Source organism: Filobasidium floriforme, assembly GCF_021052385.1.
Source record: "Filobasidium floriforme strain CBS 6241 chromosome Unknown HD553scaffold_1, whole genome shotgun sequence".
Classification (NCBI taxonomy): Eukaryota; Fungi; Basidiomycota; class Tremellomycetes; order Filobasidiales; family Filobasidiaceae; genus Filobasidium; species Filobasidium floriforme.
The window spans coordinates 1,336,722-1,350,138 of record NW_025763622.1 but is presented as its reverse complement, the minus strand read 5'-3'; the positions used below and the strand labels follow the sequence as shown (position 1 = coordinate 1,350,138).

General features: G+C 53.9%; 6 protein-coding genes and 1 non-coding gene across 7 annotated transcripts; 4 read left to right on the top strand and 3 right to left on the bottom strand.

The window, feature by feature from the left end:
• The first annotated feature begins 479 nt into the window (after positions 1 to 479).
• HD553DRAFT_303060 (Homocysteine S-methyltransferase) lies at positions 480 to 2,108 on the top strand. The gene is made up of 3 exons (XM_046178830.1): positions 480 to 748; positions 831 to 1,028; positions 1,107 to 2,108. Exons 1-3 carry the CDS (start codon positions 570 to 572, stop codon positions 1,990 to 1,992), a joined length of 1,263 nt encoding a protein of 420 aa, XP_046040322.1. The 5' UTR covers positions 480 to 569; the 3' UTR covers positions 1,993 to 2,108.
• Positions 2,109 to 3,207, bottom strand: HD553DRAFT_279333 (peroxisomal biogenesis factor 11). Its single transcript, XM_046178084.1, has 2 exons — positions 2,774 to 3,207; positions 2,109 to 2,695 (listed from the first exon to the last, which is right to left on the bottom strand). Exons 1-2 carry the CDS (start codon positions 3,081 to 3,083, stop codon positions 2,154 to 2,156), a joined length of 852 nt encoding a protein of 283 aa, XP_046040321.1. The 5' UTR covers positions 3,084 to 3,207; the 3' UTR covers positions 2,109 to 2,153.
• An 855-nt stretch (positions 3,208 to 4,062) lies between these two features.
• HD553DRAFT_327536 (uncharacterized protein) lies at positions 4,063 to 5,927 on the top strand (the record flags this gene model as incomplete). Its single annotated transcript, XM_046181827.1, has 7 exons — positions 4,063 to 4,077; positions 4,153 to 4,335; positions 4,413 to 4,920; positions 4,994 to 5,238; positions 5,322 to 5,472; positions 5,551 to 5,822; positions 5,892 to 5,927. The coding sequence occupies 7 exons, from the start codon at positions 4,063 to 4,065 to the stop codon at positions 5,925 to 5,927; spliced, it is 1,410 nt and encodes a 469-aa protein (XP_046040320.1).
• Positions 5,928 to 6,193: 266 nt separating this feature from the next.
• On the top strand, positions 6,194 to 6,283 carry HD553DRAFT_t5. Its single transcript has one exon. It is a non-coding gene; the product is annotated as a tRNA-Val (tRNA).
• A 39-nt stretch (positions 6,284 to 6,322) lies between these two features.
• Positions 6,323 to 8,005, bottom strand: HD553DRAFT_347155 (peroxisome membrane protein). The gene is made up of 4 exons (XM_046183276.1): positions 7,804 to 8,005; positions 7,347 to 7,734; positions 6,550 to 7,271; positions 6,323 to 6,470 (listed from the first exon to the last, which is right to left on the bottom strand). Exons 1-4 carry the CDS (start codon positions 7,943 to 7,945, stop codon positions 6,457 to 6,459), a joined length of 1,266 nt encoding a protein of 421 aa, XP_046040319.1. The 5' UTR covers positions 7,946 to 8,005; the 3' UTR covers positions 6,323 to 6,456.
• On the bottom strand, positions 8,006 to 9,653 carry HD553DRAFT_303055 (DHHC palmitoyltransferase-domain-containing protein). The gene is made up of 5 exons (XM_046178829.1): positions 9,539 to 9,653; positions 9,379 to 9,455; positions 8,988 to 9,292; positions 8,574 to 8,918; positions 8,006 to 8,504 (listed from the first exon to the last, which is right to left on the bottom strand). The coding sequence occupies exons 1-5, from the start codon at positions 9,604 to 9,606 to the stop codon at positions 8,136 to 8,138; spliced, it is 1,164 nt and encodes a 387-aa protein (XP_046040318.1). The 5' UTR covers positions 9,607 to 9,653; the 3' UTR covers positions 8,006 to 8,135.
• A 232-nt stretch (positions 9,654 to 9,885) lies between these two features.
• HD553DRAFT_327535 (putative methionine-tRNA ligase) lies at positions 9,886 to 12,286 on the top strand (the record flags this gene model as incomplete). Its single annotated transcript, XM_046181826.1, has 9 exons — positions 9,886 to 10,069; positions 10,147 to 10,340; positions 10,440 to 10,526; positions 10,603 to 10,734; positions 10,816 to 10,927; positions 11,001 to 11,280; positions 11,351 to 11,565; positions 11,644 to 11,906; positions 11,981 to 12,286. The coding sequence occupies 9 exons, from the start codon at positions 9,886 to 9,888 to the stop codon at positions 12,284 to 12,286; spliced, it is 1,773 nt and encodes a 590-aa protein (XP_046040317.1).
• Positions 12,287 to 13,417: the final 1,131 nt, after the last annotated feature.

Here is a 13,417-nt window from a genome sequence, read left to right as displayed (position 1 = left end):
TGACGATCAGTCAACTGGCCGATAACGTTTCATGTCGACACCTTGTGACGCGGCTACCAGGCCCCCTTTGATGGATCATCACGGCCTTTAACTTTTCCACATCTGAAACGCGCGGAGTTTCTTCCCTCCTTCTGCCCGTCTTTTCGGATGCGGCCCGTCTGATCCGGTTCGCAGGACATTCTGCCAGCGCATTTTCATCCACCCGATGGATCAAGCACTTCTTTCATCAATTTGTCTCTCGATCACCCGTTGCGACCGTCGACATCCCTTCCACCCTTCCACGATTGCGCCTCGCTAGATCGCTCATCGCCCGTGCGCTTGTCAGATCAAAATGATCTTCGTGATCCGGCGTCCGTCAATTTGCTCCCGCTCGAGGTCTGATCAACCGGAAGTAATCTGATAATTTTGCAGCCGAGAGCACGCGAGCGGCCGACATCATTCGGATCTCGACGTTATGGACCATATTTCGGCTTACTTGTCCACGACCATGTCTCGACCACAGCCGACCTCCTCGCACTGCCCTCACCATACCACAGATACCATAGTTTAATACCAAAACGTTTGCTGTAATGTCACTCCCACCTGTCCGCTATACCATCCTCGACGGAGGCATGGGCACGACCCTCGAAGATTCGGGCCACAACGTTTCTTCCAACCTCTGGTCGTCCGACCCGGCACTGAGGAGCGCCGTGAGGGATGTGCATGCTGGATTTCTGGACGCTGGGGCCGAGATGATCGGGACGGCTACGTGAGCGCGAGCTGTGACTTTTTGTAAATCGCGATCGGATGAGGATCGTCGCTGATCGTTGTGCTGTGTCGCTGTGCCATAGGTATCAAGCCTGCGAAACTCTCTACACGCAGGATGGCGCCATGTCATCTGACCGAGCTCACGAGCTCATGCTCAGTCAGGTGGGCGTTGCGGAAGAGGCTGCGAGGCAGGCGAGCCAGGGTCGAATGAGTGATGTAGGGAGGGGGAAGGTGGGATTGTGTCTAGGACCCTTCGGGGCGACCTTGCAGCCGGGACAAGAGTCAGTACAGGGCGAAATTTCGGCTCTCGCACCCGACTCTTCGGTAGCTAACGACTGACTCTTCCATTTCATCTCCAGATACTCTGGTCTCTACCCACCGCCCTGCGGTCCCTCCTCATCCAGCACGACCTGCTCAACCGTATCATCCTACACTTCTTCCCTGACCGCTCTGCGAGAATTTCACCTCTCCCGCCTCCTCACCTACGCTCAAGACCAGGCCACGTGGGATTCCCTGGACTGGGTCTGTTTCGAGACGATTCCGCTGCTTAGGGAAGCTCTGGCTATCAGGCTGGCTATGAGGGATCTTGAAGGGAAGCTAGATGAGATGTATGGATCGGATGGGGGAAGGAAGAAGTGGTGGATGGCCTATGTCTTTCCCTCGGGCAAGTTCCCGGACGGGTCGACCGTCAAACAGGTCGTTGCCGCCAGCGTCTTGCCTCGACCGTGGGCCGCTCAGGAATTGGGCCTGTCAACCAAGGACCTCGGCTTCGACAACGGGGACGAGACGTCCAGCATCACCGAACTGTTCCAGGACCGACTCCCCGTCCCGCAAGCGATCGGAATCAATTGTACCTCTCCTGCGCATATCCGTCAGCTCTCACGGGATTTCACTCAGTCTGTTGAAGAGATCCTCTTCTCAGGCCACCTAGACGCAGCAGAGGGAGACATCGGATTCGTGCTGTACCCCGACGGAGGCCTGATCTACAATACCACCACACGATCTTGGTCTGTCCCCACTGGCGTGGCAACTGCTGGAGGAGAGGGTAACGGGAGCTGGGCGAGGAATGTGGCGATAGTCGCTCGCGAGGTCGGGGAAGCCACACGGACGACGAGCCCTGCCGGTGGCAAGGAGGAAAAGACGGCACGGGTTTGGGGCGGTGGAGTATTGGTTGGGGGCTGCTGCAAGAACGGGTTCGAAGAAATCAAGGGCTTGAGGGATGAGCTGAAGCCGAGGGAGGGTTGAACGGCGAGCTGGATGGCTGACATAGCAGGCGAAGACCAGCTCTATGATCATTTCTACATGATAAAATATTACGACAAATATGACAATGCAACAAGAACAAACATGCACATGCACATACACACGCTCACACCGCCTCATGCACAAACGCTCTCCTTCGCAGCCTATACACCAGCTCCCATCGCTCTCCACTTGGACCTCAGTCCCGCTACGCAAGCTACGGTCCCGAACAACCCCGTCCAAGCCTGGTTCGTCCACGCGCCTTGGTATAGTGACCAATGAATCGTCAAGGGTGCGTACCCGAGGTTGGACACGGCGTCTTCGTACCAGCCCACCCAGTCCTTCTGCAGTTCCAACTCCGAAGTCGGTGTCGTTGTCGACATTGAAGGTCCGTCGGCGGGTTTGACCTCCATCTGTAGACTTTGACGATGTTGCACCTCGAGAGCCTTCTGCCGCACGATCAAGCCGTTGCGTCGTTCCCACAGGGCAACGAATTCCAATGCGACGTAGGCCATCCAGGCTCTACAGCTCCATACGCTCCATCTCAGCTCTTTAGCGGGAGAAAGGGGGAAGACTCCCTTGCTTGATAAGAATGAGAGGTTCTCTAGAGGATAGTAGATGATCAAGGCGAGGTTCTGAAGCGAACTCAAAAGAGAGGTCGTCGGATGAAACAGTGTGGGGATTGAAGGGAGCATGGCAATGATGCCTGATGAGTCGGCCCGAGCGAGATTGAGGTACTTTTCAGCTGTCGTTTAGATCTGAGAAAGTAGATAGTGGAACTCACCTAACAGCCTCATCATCGTCCTCGCATCCGATACGGACCCGCTCAGGTTGGTCAGATCCTGTGCGAACCTGCTCAACAGCCGTCTCCCGTCCTTGTTCCTGCTCCTTCTTGCCAGGACCAATAACAGCGGGACGATGATCCTCGCGGGGTACTGGATGAGCATGAGCGTCTTGTCGAGTCCCGAGGTGGTAGAGAGAAAGGTCGCCAGGTTTGACGGTGTCAGACGCGGGGAGGTCGAAGGGAAGAGGAGGTGTTTGATGAGCGCAGACGAAGGTTTCCTCGAGGAAGCTTTATGGTAGGCGTCGGACATGGTGGGTGTAGAAGCGCTGAGGGTCAACTTTTCTCGTATAGTCGATTCGAGGGTTCAGAAGAGGAAGATGTATGGTAGATGAATCGTAATCTATAGATTGAACGTCGTAAAGTGTACATTTGGTTGGGACCATTAGCATTTCTCAATTCCTCTTGCTGATCCCTTCGCTCCGGTTATTGTCTCAAGTCCGGGTAACGTCATGCATGTTACGGCAGAAAGGCATTGCATCACGTGATAAGCTAGACCTATATAACGAGTATACGTTATTGAGCTTCGACCTTTACCATCCGCCAAGGGCCAAGGGGTCGTTGGGACAGAGGTCATCGGAGCTTAGACGAGGACTACTCTCGTCTTCATCCTCGCACACCCCTTGACACTACATCGCATCGAGCTCCCTCAGGATTCATCCTCATTCTGCTCGTTCGATCCTTTTTCAAGAGCTCTCGCCATGTCTGTCAACCCGCGTGGTCTCACACGCTCACCATCACCGTCCACAGCGGCACCTTCACCTAAACGACAAAAGCTCTCGGATCAAGCGGGTCCTTCATCGGCTTCATCTAGTAGGACCGCTCATCAACCACCACCGCCTCCAGCTGCGATGTCATTCCCTTCCACATCCTCCACCTCACTACCGGTTACCTTTCCATCGTCGACATCGACAACAGGCGCAGTCGAGGACGAACCTGCCGCACAAGCGCTCGGGACCGCACAACCCAATGGCGCAGGGGTGACCAAAGTCAATGGCGCTGATGGGATCGATCTGTCGAACGGCTCCTCGTCGTCAGCTCGAGTCGATACCGATGATGTTCTGCTCGGATCAAAGGAGGTCGGTGTGGATGGTTCAAACAGCGGATCCGCAACAACGGGGACGAGCGAGACGCAGCTCAAGCAGCAGGACGAGAAAGAAGAGAGCGACGATGAAGAGGTCGAAGAGCTTCCGGAACCTGAGAAAGAAGAGATGGACACAAGCCACGGGGACATGTATCTTGACACCGTACGTACTTTCATACTTGCCGCGCGAGCGCTTTCCCTCGTCTCACCGAGCTGCTTGTTCGTGGCCTTCCCGCAGGTTGCCCGTCAAAACCTCGAATTTGATTTCGAACGTCTCTGCTCGAAATCGATGACCAATATCAACGTATACTGTTGTCTGGTGTGCGGAAAGTACTTCCAAGGGAGAGGCAGGGGTAGTTGGGCATATCGGCATGCCGTCGGCGAGAACCATCGGGTGTGGTTGAACTTGGGAACTGAGAAGGTAGGTAGTCGGCTGCGGATTTATGATCGCGAGAGGATTTGAATCGTTGACGATCAATCCTGACACCGCTTGCGCAGTTCTACGTGTTGCCGGAAGGCTACCAAGTCTCGGATCCTTCATTGCAGGACATCATCTCGGTTCTCAACCCGCGCTTCAACCCGGCTCAGCTTCCCTCGCTCTCCCTGTTGCCGTCGAAATCCTCATATACGCTCAACGCTCAACCCTACGTCCCTGGGTACATCGGTCTTAACAACATCCGCGCCAACGACTATTCCAATGTCATCGTCCACCTCTTGCTCCACATCCCACCGGTCCGAGACTACTTCCTCTCCCCCTCAACCCCACAGCTGCAGATGGAAGCTCGACCGACCGAGCTCGTCAGGCGATTCGCGAGTCTAGCGAGACGAGTTTGGAACCCGAAGCTGTTCAAAGCTCAGGTTTCGCCGCACGAGTTTCTGCAAGAAGTGACGAAACGCAGTGAGGGCAAGTTTGGGATGACCGAACAGGGGGATCCGGTGGCCTTCTTGGGATGGTTATTGAACACTCTGCATCGGGATCTGGGTGGTAGCAAGAAGAGCAATTCCAGTGCGTTGTCGCTGTCCACCTACTTGTTTAAACGCAGCAACCCTGTACTAACGATGTTCTTGCTTGTCGATAGGCGTGATATACAAGACATTCCAAGGAGAAGTCCGGATTCAGACGCAAGAGGTCATTGTCGACAAACGAGCCTCGCGTCCAGTGTTTGATATCAGTCGAGACATCAAGACGATCAAGTCGCCCTTCTTGTTCCTTGCGCTCGACCTCCCGCCAGCGCCGATCTTCCAGGATCTCAACGAAAATCGGATCATCCCGCAGGTGCCTTTAGGAGAGATCTTGGCCAAATACGATGGGGTCACGACACAGGTTAGTATGGTCGTGGTCTCATTCGGATGAACAGAAAGCAATATGCTGATCGCAAAATTGTGGTGTTGGCGATATCTTCGTAGGAAATGGGCAATACGCTGAAACGACATCAATTGACGAGGCTGCCACCGTACTTGATCCTATTCATCAAGCGGTTCACAAGTAACAACTTTGTCAAGGAACGTAATCCGACCATTATCAACTTTCCGCTTCGGGGTATCGACTTGAGGGATCGTGAGTTTGGCTGGGTTACGACGAGTCTTCGAGTCCTTGATCTGATTTTGGCAACTTGTCGTGCTCATCGCATTGCAGACGTCGACCCAAAACCCTCCTCCCCAATGGCAAGCGTGTATGACCTGATCGCCAACATCCCCCACGAAACGACGAGTGCGTCAACCAATGCCGGAGGCTCCGGAGCCTCTTCTTCTAAAAAGAACGACCGGGAAGAAGGCGACACCGTGTGGAAGGTGCATGTCCGAGCGGGTGCGGGTGGAGGCGATGCGGAAAAGTGGTTTGCGCTGCAAGATCTGGACGTGTCCGAGGTCCGGAAAGAGATGGTGTTCCTGGGAGAGACTGTCGTACAGGTGAGTTGGGTCGTGTCTTTCAGATCTATCGGTGGGACAGTGTATTGACATTCGCGTCGCAATCTCTAGGTTTGGGAACGTAGAGATGTCGAAGTCAAGGTATAGCTTCTACGGGTTCATGGTTGTTCGAAATTCTCCCCTTTGTATCACAAAACGAGACGAAATCCTACGGTGTATCATGAGACCTTTTTACGATGAGGACAAATTAGAGATCAGAGCATCAAACCTTAGCGAGACCGTTGCGAATATGGCAAGGATCTCAGTTGATTTCAGCTTTCAGTGAGCAGATGTTCTATTTTTGTTGCTTTGATTTAGAAATGGTTGCTAGATTCACAGATTATATTACACGTCAGAAAAACTCATCATCAATTGCTCTTGTGGCGCAGTTGGTAGCGCGTATGCTTAACAAGCCTTAACTTGTAAAGCGCATAAGGTCCTGAGTTCAAGCCTCAGCGGGAGTATTTGTTTTTGCTTATCCAGAACCATTTTTGGTCACAATGGCCGGGCTACTTCCCAATTCGCTTCGTAACAAGAACAGTTCTGAGAGGTTTCGTCCTGACGCAAACAGCAACGGCAATCATGGATATGCGTAGGAATTCTCGCAGGGTATAGACTACACCGATTACATCCAGGTTCAACTCGCCGTATCTATACCGGATTAGCACCAGAAGAATCGAGGTCAGCCAACGCTTAGTACTCATCACCTCAAAAGCTTCCCACGGCTCACAATAATACAAGTCGTCCACCAGGTCGACATGATCCCTGACCAACGTCGCGATCAGGTTCAAGCCCCACACCTTGTCTAGCGCGTTCAACAACCCCATCGCCTTGGGCCTTGTGAATCGCTGCCAGATGGACCCCCGGACGAGGTACCAGACGAGGTTGTTATCCCTCTCAGCGTACGTGTCAGCGAGCAGGGAGGTCATGCCTTCGTCCCCCCGCGTGGGTTTCCGGCGGAGTAACCGGGAGATGAGGATGTAGATGAGAGGGACCAAGCTGGTCGTCGTGGTCGATTGGGCGAGATTGAATAGACTCCACGAGGCGGGGACCGTTGGGGAGATGGCTCCCCGGCCTGGTCGTAGCCCTTGGCGTTGGTGACGATGAGCGACCCAGATGTAGGTCAAGACGCAGACCAAACCCTCGGTCGCATGCATCGTCTCCCCGATCCATTCCTTGGTTCCGTGGAGCCGGGGCAAGAGGTCCTGTGCGGGTGATTGCAGTGATTCTGGCAAGGCGTCACTCAGAGGCAAGACGTGGGAATGCAGAGGAGCTGGAGGGAGGGCGGGGATGTTAGGTAGATCCGGGAGGGATTCTTCCAGGTCGGCGGCGAGAGGGTCCGGGCGAGGTGTTTTTGAGGGGAGTAAGGATGGGTCGACTTCCCGTCCCGGGATGGGCGAGTTTAAGAGTGGTCGTCTTGTCACTCCTAGCATGACTAGACGTAACGATGATCTATGAGAGACAGAAGCAGCTTTTGGTCAGCCAGGCTACATAATACCCGCTCGTCGCATTCCGCCCACAACTCACTTGATCCCCTCCAACCACAAGAGGACCTGCCACCGCTTCTTGTCGCCTCGCTTCTTCCTGACGACCATCTCCGTCAAAAGTTGTACGTATTGAATGAATACGAGGATCCTGCTCGCCCGGTTGTAAGTCGGTGACGTCTGACAGAAATGCCGTGTGTACCTCGAATGATCGGACGGGCGAGGGATCTTCTGACGGGCGGACCATGCTTCAGCGGATGAGGTGGAAGAAGATCCAGAGATAAGTCTGTCCGATGGATTTGACTCGATGGGAGGAGAAGTGTAGGTGTGAACGACTGGGAAGGGGGATGGAGGTAATGAAGGTATCTGATCGAGCCGTTTAGCGATCAACGAGTCGTGGTAGATCCCGATGATTGACAACGCCGAGTACACTAGAAGACTTCCAGCACATGAGCTCCAGAAGGTAACAATAGGTTGACTCGCCCTGACGCTCTACTCACACCCTTCACTCGCAATTTCAGCATCCTCGAATCTTCCGGGCAAGAACCAGGTCAACTGCCTAAGCGTGCTCTCGACCGTGGTCAACGTCGACGAGCTCTCAAGAAGTGCATCCTCATAGGCGTCCTTGATCTTGCCAAGCATGTTTGATTGTGACTTCGACGGATGTATGATGAGGTACAAGCGTACAAGTAATGGGGATGCTTGTCATATTAGACGAGGAGCTGATAGACCTTCTGTCCCCGGGACAATCGTCCTCAATAACCGACAACGATCGTCAGATACGCGTCGCCCCCTGGGTGACGAATCACACTAGCTATCCGGTACAACTCTCTCAAAGATAACCCTGCATCTTGACCGTCCGTCCCACTTTCTCCTCGTCCCATCGCCCACACTCGCTTGAATTCGGGAATAATGGGCCTCTCCATACCTCTTGTAGCAACGATCCGTCCTCCTTGTCTGCTCGCCAAGTCGCTGGCGCGAGCACGACCGACCCAGCGTGTACCCCCTCGTCGTTCGTTACCTGTCCTTGTAGGTCGGGCATGAACAGCTTGACCATCGGTTTCATCGCTTCCATCTTGTCCCGCTGAGCTTGGTCGGGCGTGGGGTGGGCCGATAGCATCTTCTTATACGACTTGCGACGGGCTCGGTCGACAGAGAGTTCCCCTTTGCTTAGCATCAAGGTCGTGGAAACCGTCAGCGCCTGCAATGTTTCACAGCAGTTTAGCTTTCGTCAACATTATCTCCTTCTCAGGAGGTGCGGTAGACTCACCAAGCAGACCGCAGAGAACACCACGGCCATCCCCAGCAATGCCAGATAGAACAAACTCGGTTCTCTCCCCACCTTCATCCCCGGTACGTATTGGTGCGCGAACCGCTTATAACTCCAAACGATCCCCACGGCCCACCTCCCGATCGGACCGGGTACCCAGGCGTACCACCTCCCCCACCAGATCTCCCTCATCAGCTCGGACTTGTAAGACCAGGCGAGGACGGTGCGGAGGTCTTGCAAGACGAGGGTGGTAGCAGGTATGGCTATGATGAGGATACCAACGGGGGTCAGGGAGGTGAGGAGGAGGAAAGCCTTCATGTGCGGGAGTGTCAGGCAGTTGTTGAACTAGCAAACACAAGCCTCAATCAGCCTTGAGAACACTTTGAACCGATGGAATAAGGACGGCAGACTCACCCAAGGACAATGATGGTCAAATCCCACCCTACACCGCTTACAGACACTGCAATGCCTCGTCCTCCCCGTCTTCCAACCCCCTTTACACAGGCCTTTATGACATCGATCCAGCTCCAGAGATTCTTCTGAGGAGACGGGGCCGAGAGGTTGCGCAGGGGAACATGCGAGCGGGATGGACCTGTGAGTTATGCTCCGAGGGAGCGGTTCCGCGAGCGGAGAGCAGTGCGAGGAGGGGAGTAACAGGAGGTAAATGAATGTCCGGACGATACTGGCGACTATAAGAGTCGTGAGGACGATGTATCCGCCTGTGCCAATCAAGAGCTCAATTGTCAGCTCAGATATCGATGCGACTGCGAAAGGATCGTAGTTTGACTGCGATGACTGCACTTGCCTGCGTAGAGTTTCCTCCCTTGCGCCTTCCAGATGATATCGTACCCGATCTCATAACAACATACGTACCAGGCTACACTAAGAGCATACATATCCGATCAGCCTCTCGCGTTCGCTCTTGTCGTTCTCGTGATTCTAGGCGAAGACACGGCGGAACTGACCAGAAGTAGCCGAGCAAGAAAGTTGAAACGAATCGACCTAGCGTCCGGGTGAGCAGCGGGTTCGACATGGGAGGGTGTAGATGATTCGTATTCTCCTAGGACATGGTGAGAGATGAGACAATGATGTGATACCGCAGCGGCAGTGTATGAGATTGACAGAAAGATGGTTGCCAAGTGGATGTACCCCCCGGGCCCCCCCGCATGTCATGGTTCTTCTCACGTGACCTAGGTTCGGCGATCGACCAACTCCTCGATGTCAGAGGTCGACAAGATGTACAACTTCTGCACTTGAAAGTAGCTAAAGTAGTCTTGCTATCCTCGCAGCAAGCATCACCACCAGATAAATCATGTCCTTGCGTATAGTCAGGGTCGAACGCTTGTGTGGTCCGCGTTTATGGAAAAGCCGCTGGACATGCCGAGGATTCTCCACGACCCGACCGACGAGGATAGATGATATTGCTGTAGGGACACCAGTCAGACCAGAGGCCAAGCCGTACTACGTGACCACTCCCATCTTCTACGTTAATGCTGGTGAGCAAGTATCCTCCTGTAATCCTAGGCGTGTGAAAACGCTAAATCGAATTCATCTGCTTATCCCAACGTCATAGCTCCTCACGTCGGCCACCTCCATTCTCTCCTGCTCACAGACGTCCTAGCTCGGTACGCCCGCTTACGAGATCCGAATCGAGAAGTTAGATTCGCAACGGGTACGGACGAACATGGATTGAAGATCCAGCAGGTAGCTAAGGGGTTAGGGCGAGAGCCGGGGGATCTGTGTGACGAGATTAGCGAGCGGTTTAGGGTGAGTACCATGTGAGACCGTTGCTCGGATAGAGACACCCAGCAAGCATTGATGTAAAGGCTGACGTCGGCACCTTACGGTGGCTTCTTTGGATGATAGGCATTAGCCAAAGCAGCCAACGCTTCGAATACCAACTTCATTCGAACGACCGACCCAGCCCACAAGCTCGCCGTGCAACACCTCTGGGTGAGCCCCCCTTCTCATCTCATTTTTGACGATCCCTCAACCAACTGCTCAAGCTGACTCTCTCAGCCTCTTATAGAAAGAACTAGAAAAGAACGGACATATCTATAAAGGATCTCATTCTGGCTGGTATGCCGTTTCGGACGAATGCTTCTATACCGAAGCTCAGATTGGAGACGTTGTGGATCCCGTTTCAGGGGAGATTAAGAAGGTGCGGCATGCCGGCATCCGCCTTTACGAGGCCAGCGCAGGGTAGGCGAGCCATCATCAGAGCTAATCTGAGTGCTTGCAGGTCGCACTGGAGAGTGGGTCGACGGTAGAATGGACGGAAGAAGAGAATTACAAGTTCAGGCTGAGCTCGTTCAAGCAGAGCTTGATCGATTGGTTAGAAGCCAGCCCTGATTGTCAGTACCAGTATCGGACGCGATCTTCAGCTTCGAGAGCATGCAGCTGAACCGGATCGTTATCCGTTTGCAGCGGTACATCCTCCCTCGACCCAAACACACCTCTTAAAAACCCTTCAGTCCGAACCATTGCAAGACTTGTCCATCTCCCGTCCCGCTTCGCGACTTTCATGGGGTGTCCCCGTACCCAATGATCCCGAGCATACAATCTACGTTTGGGTGGACGCGTTGACGAATTACCTGACGGTGCTCGGGTATCCTTGGAAGGGGGAGGAAGGGGGAGAGACTTTGGGTGTAGAGGGGAGGCATGGGTGGCCAGTGGATGCGCATGTTGTCGGGAAGGATATTGTCCGGTAAGTCACCAGCTCACTTATAGTCTCCTGCACCCGCCTTGAGACTCATTGATACCTGAGAGATTTGCAGATTTCACGCGATCTACTGGCCAGCGATGTTAATCGCCGCCGGCCTCTCTCCGCCTAAACAAGTTATCGCCCATGCACACTGGACGATGAACAAATCGAAGATGTCCAAATCCAAGGGCAACGTGGCCGATCCCTTCGAGGCTATGGAGAGGTACGGTGTGGATGCGGTCAGGTGGTATTTGATGCGGGTCGGGGGTAGTCTTTCGGGGGATGCAGGTGAGACGCAAAGGGGGCAGACGGAATGTTGGGTGTACATTGCAGCTGACCGATTTGGCCGTTCCACCTCGATCGCAGACTACTCGGCAGGCGAGATGGAGAAACACTACAAACTCCTAGCCTCGCAAGTCGGTAACCTCGCCTCCCGAATCGCTTCGCCCAAGTTGCAGAAACGGTTCCTTAAAGCCGCTTCCACGCATCCGGATGCCACCTCGCTCGTTCATCCCGAGGTACAGGAGCTACGAAAGGTCTTCCTTCGATGCCGGGATGTGCTGGAGGAACGACTGGATACCTTGGAAATCAGTCGTGGGCTGGAAGAAGCTATGGAGATGGTTTTCGAGGTGAGTGGACGACTAGACGAAGAATCTACCCGGCCAACTGAAAGGAAGGCTCCTGGGATTGCGTGCGGATGCAGGCCAACCGCCTGTTTACAGCGCTCGAACCATGGAAATCCGATACGAGCGATACCGACGTGATCAACGCCATGGTTTTCGCTCACGAATCACTACGACTGCTCGGCATCGCGTTGACTCCGATCATGCCGAGCAAGACGGCCGAGCTTCTCGGTAGTCTGCACGTGTCGCCGGACAAGAGGACATGGGAGAACCTCGTCTGGGATGAAGAAGCCGCTCTCAGGCGCGTCGTCGAGAGCGTCAACTCGGCCATGCAAGTCAAGGGGAAGAAGCAGGTCTTATTTCCAGCGCTAGTGGAAGATGCTTAGCGGATGGTCTGGCGCGCGATCGCGATACGTTGCGGAAGCCTGACGAAGGAAGCATTTCTTGTCCGAGACTGCTAGTTGAATGTGACCAGCTGGTTCCGAGAAGGTTCATATTGGTTGAACGATCAATGAGCTGGATAGAAGGCTTTCACGAATCCCAATCGGATGGTCGCACTGCTGCATCTGCGAGAGTCGCGCTTGGAGCAGGCTCAACTGCGAAAGCCAGGGCGGAGCTCGATTGTGTATATCGAAGAAGCATATGGACTCGCTTCTTCGAGCCAAACCAACTTCGCTTTGAGTATATAATATGATCTCACAGACTGGGCGGGCGTATTTGGTGACTTATCGATGAACAAGTAGATTGCGAGAACACGCCCAAACTTCACCAAGGAAAGCAAATATGTCAACGCAAAGTAGCTCATGGTTTGATCTCGGGGATGGCAAGCACGAAGGCCACTTGTACAATTGTCAAACGAGAATTGCCACCCGAGGTCGACCCGAACATCGAATCGGCAACTTACTAGTTCGTGAGATCGAAAATCTCGCCCAAGGTGAGGTGAGGAGCTACAACGGCCCGATACCTTCAGATTCGTGCAGGGTAATGGTTCGCGTGCCGAAAGGTCCAACTTTCGAGCTCGTCGCCAAGTACGCGGAAATGCCCAAATTGAAGCAGCGGCTTGAAAACATCTTTTGCGAGGAGACGGTCAAAGCGAAAATCGCCGACAACATTCCCGAAGTCGAAAAGGTGTTTTCCCGGCCAGAGCGTATGGCTCCCAGCTTGTTGTCGAGGGGTAGCTTGCCGTCGGTGACGGATTACGCTGGATCGAAGATGAGCGGCGCGTGTGACAGCTGTCTCCCCCGTAGCGGCCTAGACGATACGAGCGAGGAGAACGACAGTTTGCGGCCCTCGACCCATTCAGTCCATTCAGTCCAGACAGCTTGATCTCGCGCGCGTGAAAGTGAAACGTGGCTTGCCCCTTTCAGCCTTGAATGTTACCAGCTAGCAGCCGAATGTAAATTAACCTAGATCGAGCGGATGAGACATGAATGCCATACAAGGAACTTGTGATAACCGCATAACCCGACATATACATGAGACCGTCCGCCATTAGCGACAGCCCCGATAAGCGGTAA

Excerpts from the sequence above, each read along its gene's own strand:
- HD553DRAFT_279333 (XM_046178084.1), bottom strand. The coding sequence starts at position 3,083 with ATGTCCGACGCCTACCATAAAGCTTCCTCGAGGAAACCTTCGTCTGCG. Across the intron at positions 2,696-2,773 it reads GACGATGATGAGGCTGTTAG|GCATCATTGCCATGCTCCCT; the intron begins GTGAGTTCCACT and ends CCGACTCATCAG.
- HD553DRAFT_303055 (XM_046178829.1), bottom strand. The coding sequence starts at position 9,606 with ATGTCGAACCCGCTGCTCACCCGGACGCTAGGTCGATTCGTTTCAACT. Across the intron at positions 9,456-9,538 it reads TTCTTGCTCGGCTACTTCTG|TGTAGCCTGGTACGTATGTT; the intron begins GTCAGTTCCGCC and ends GTATGCTCTTAG. Across the intron at positions 8,919-8,987 it reads TTGACCATCATTGTCCTTGG|TTCAACAACTGCCTGACACT; the intron begins GTGAGTCTGCCG and ends TGTGTTTGCTAG.
- HD553DRAFT_303060 (XM_046178830.1), top strand. The coding sequence starts at position 570 with ATGTCACTCCCACCTGTCCGCTATACCATCCTCGACGGAGGCATGGGC. Across the intron at positions 749-830 it reads GAGATGATCGGGACGGCTAC|GTATCAAGCCTGCGAAACTC; the intron begins GTGAGCGCGAGC and ends GCTGTGCCATAG. Across the intron at positions 1,029-1,106 it reads ACCTTGCAGCCGGGACAAGA|ATACTCTGGTCTCTACCCAC; the intron begins GTCAGTACAGGG and ends TTTCATCTCCAG.
- HD553DRAFT_347155 (XM_046183276.1), bottom strand. The coding sequence starts at position 7,945 with ATGCTTGGCAAGATCAAGGACGCCTATGAGGATGCACTTCTTGAGAGC. Across the intron at positions 7,735-7,803 it reads TGAAATTGCGAGTGAAGGGT|TGTACTCGGCGTTGTCAATC; the intron begins GTGAGTAGAGCG and ends GAAGTCTTCTAG. Across the intron at positions 7,272-7,346 it reads TTGTGGTTGGAGGGGATCAA|ATCATCGTTACGTCTAGTCA; the intron begins GTGAGTTGTGGG and ends TGTCTCTCATAG.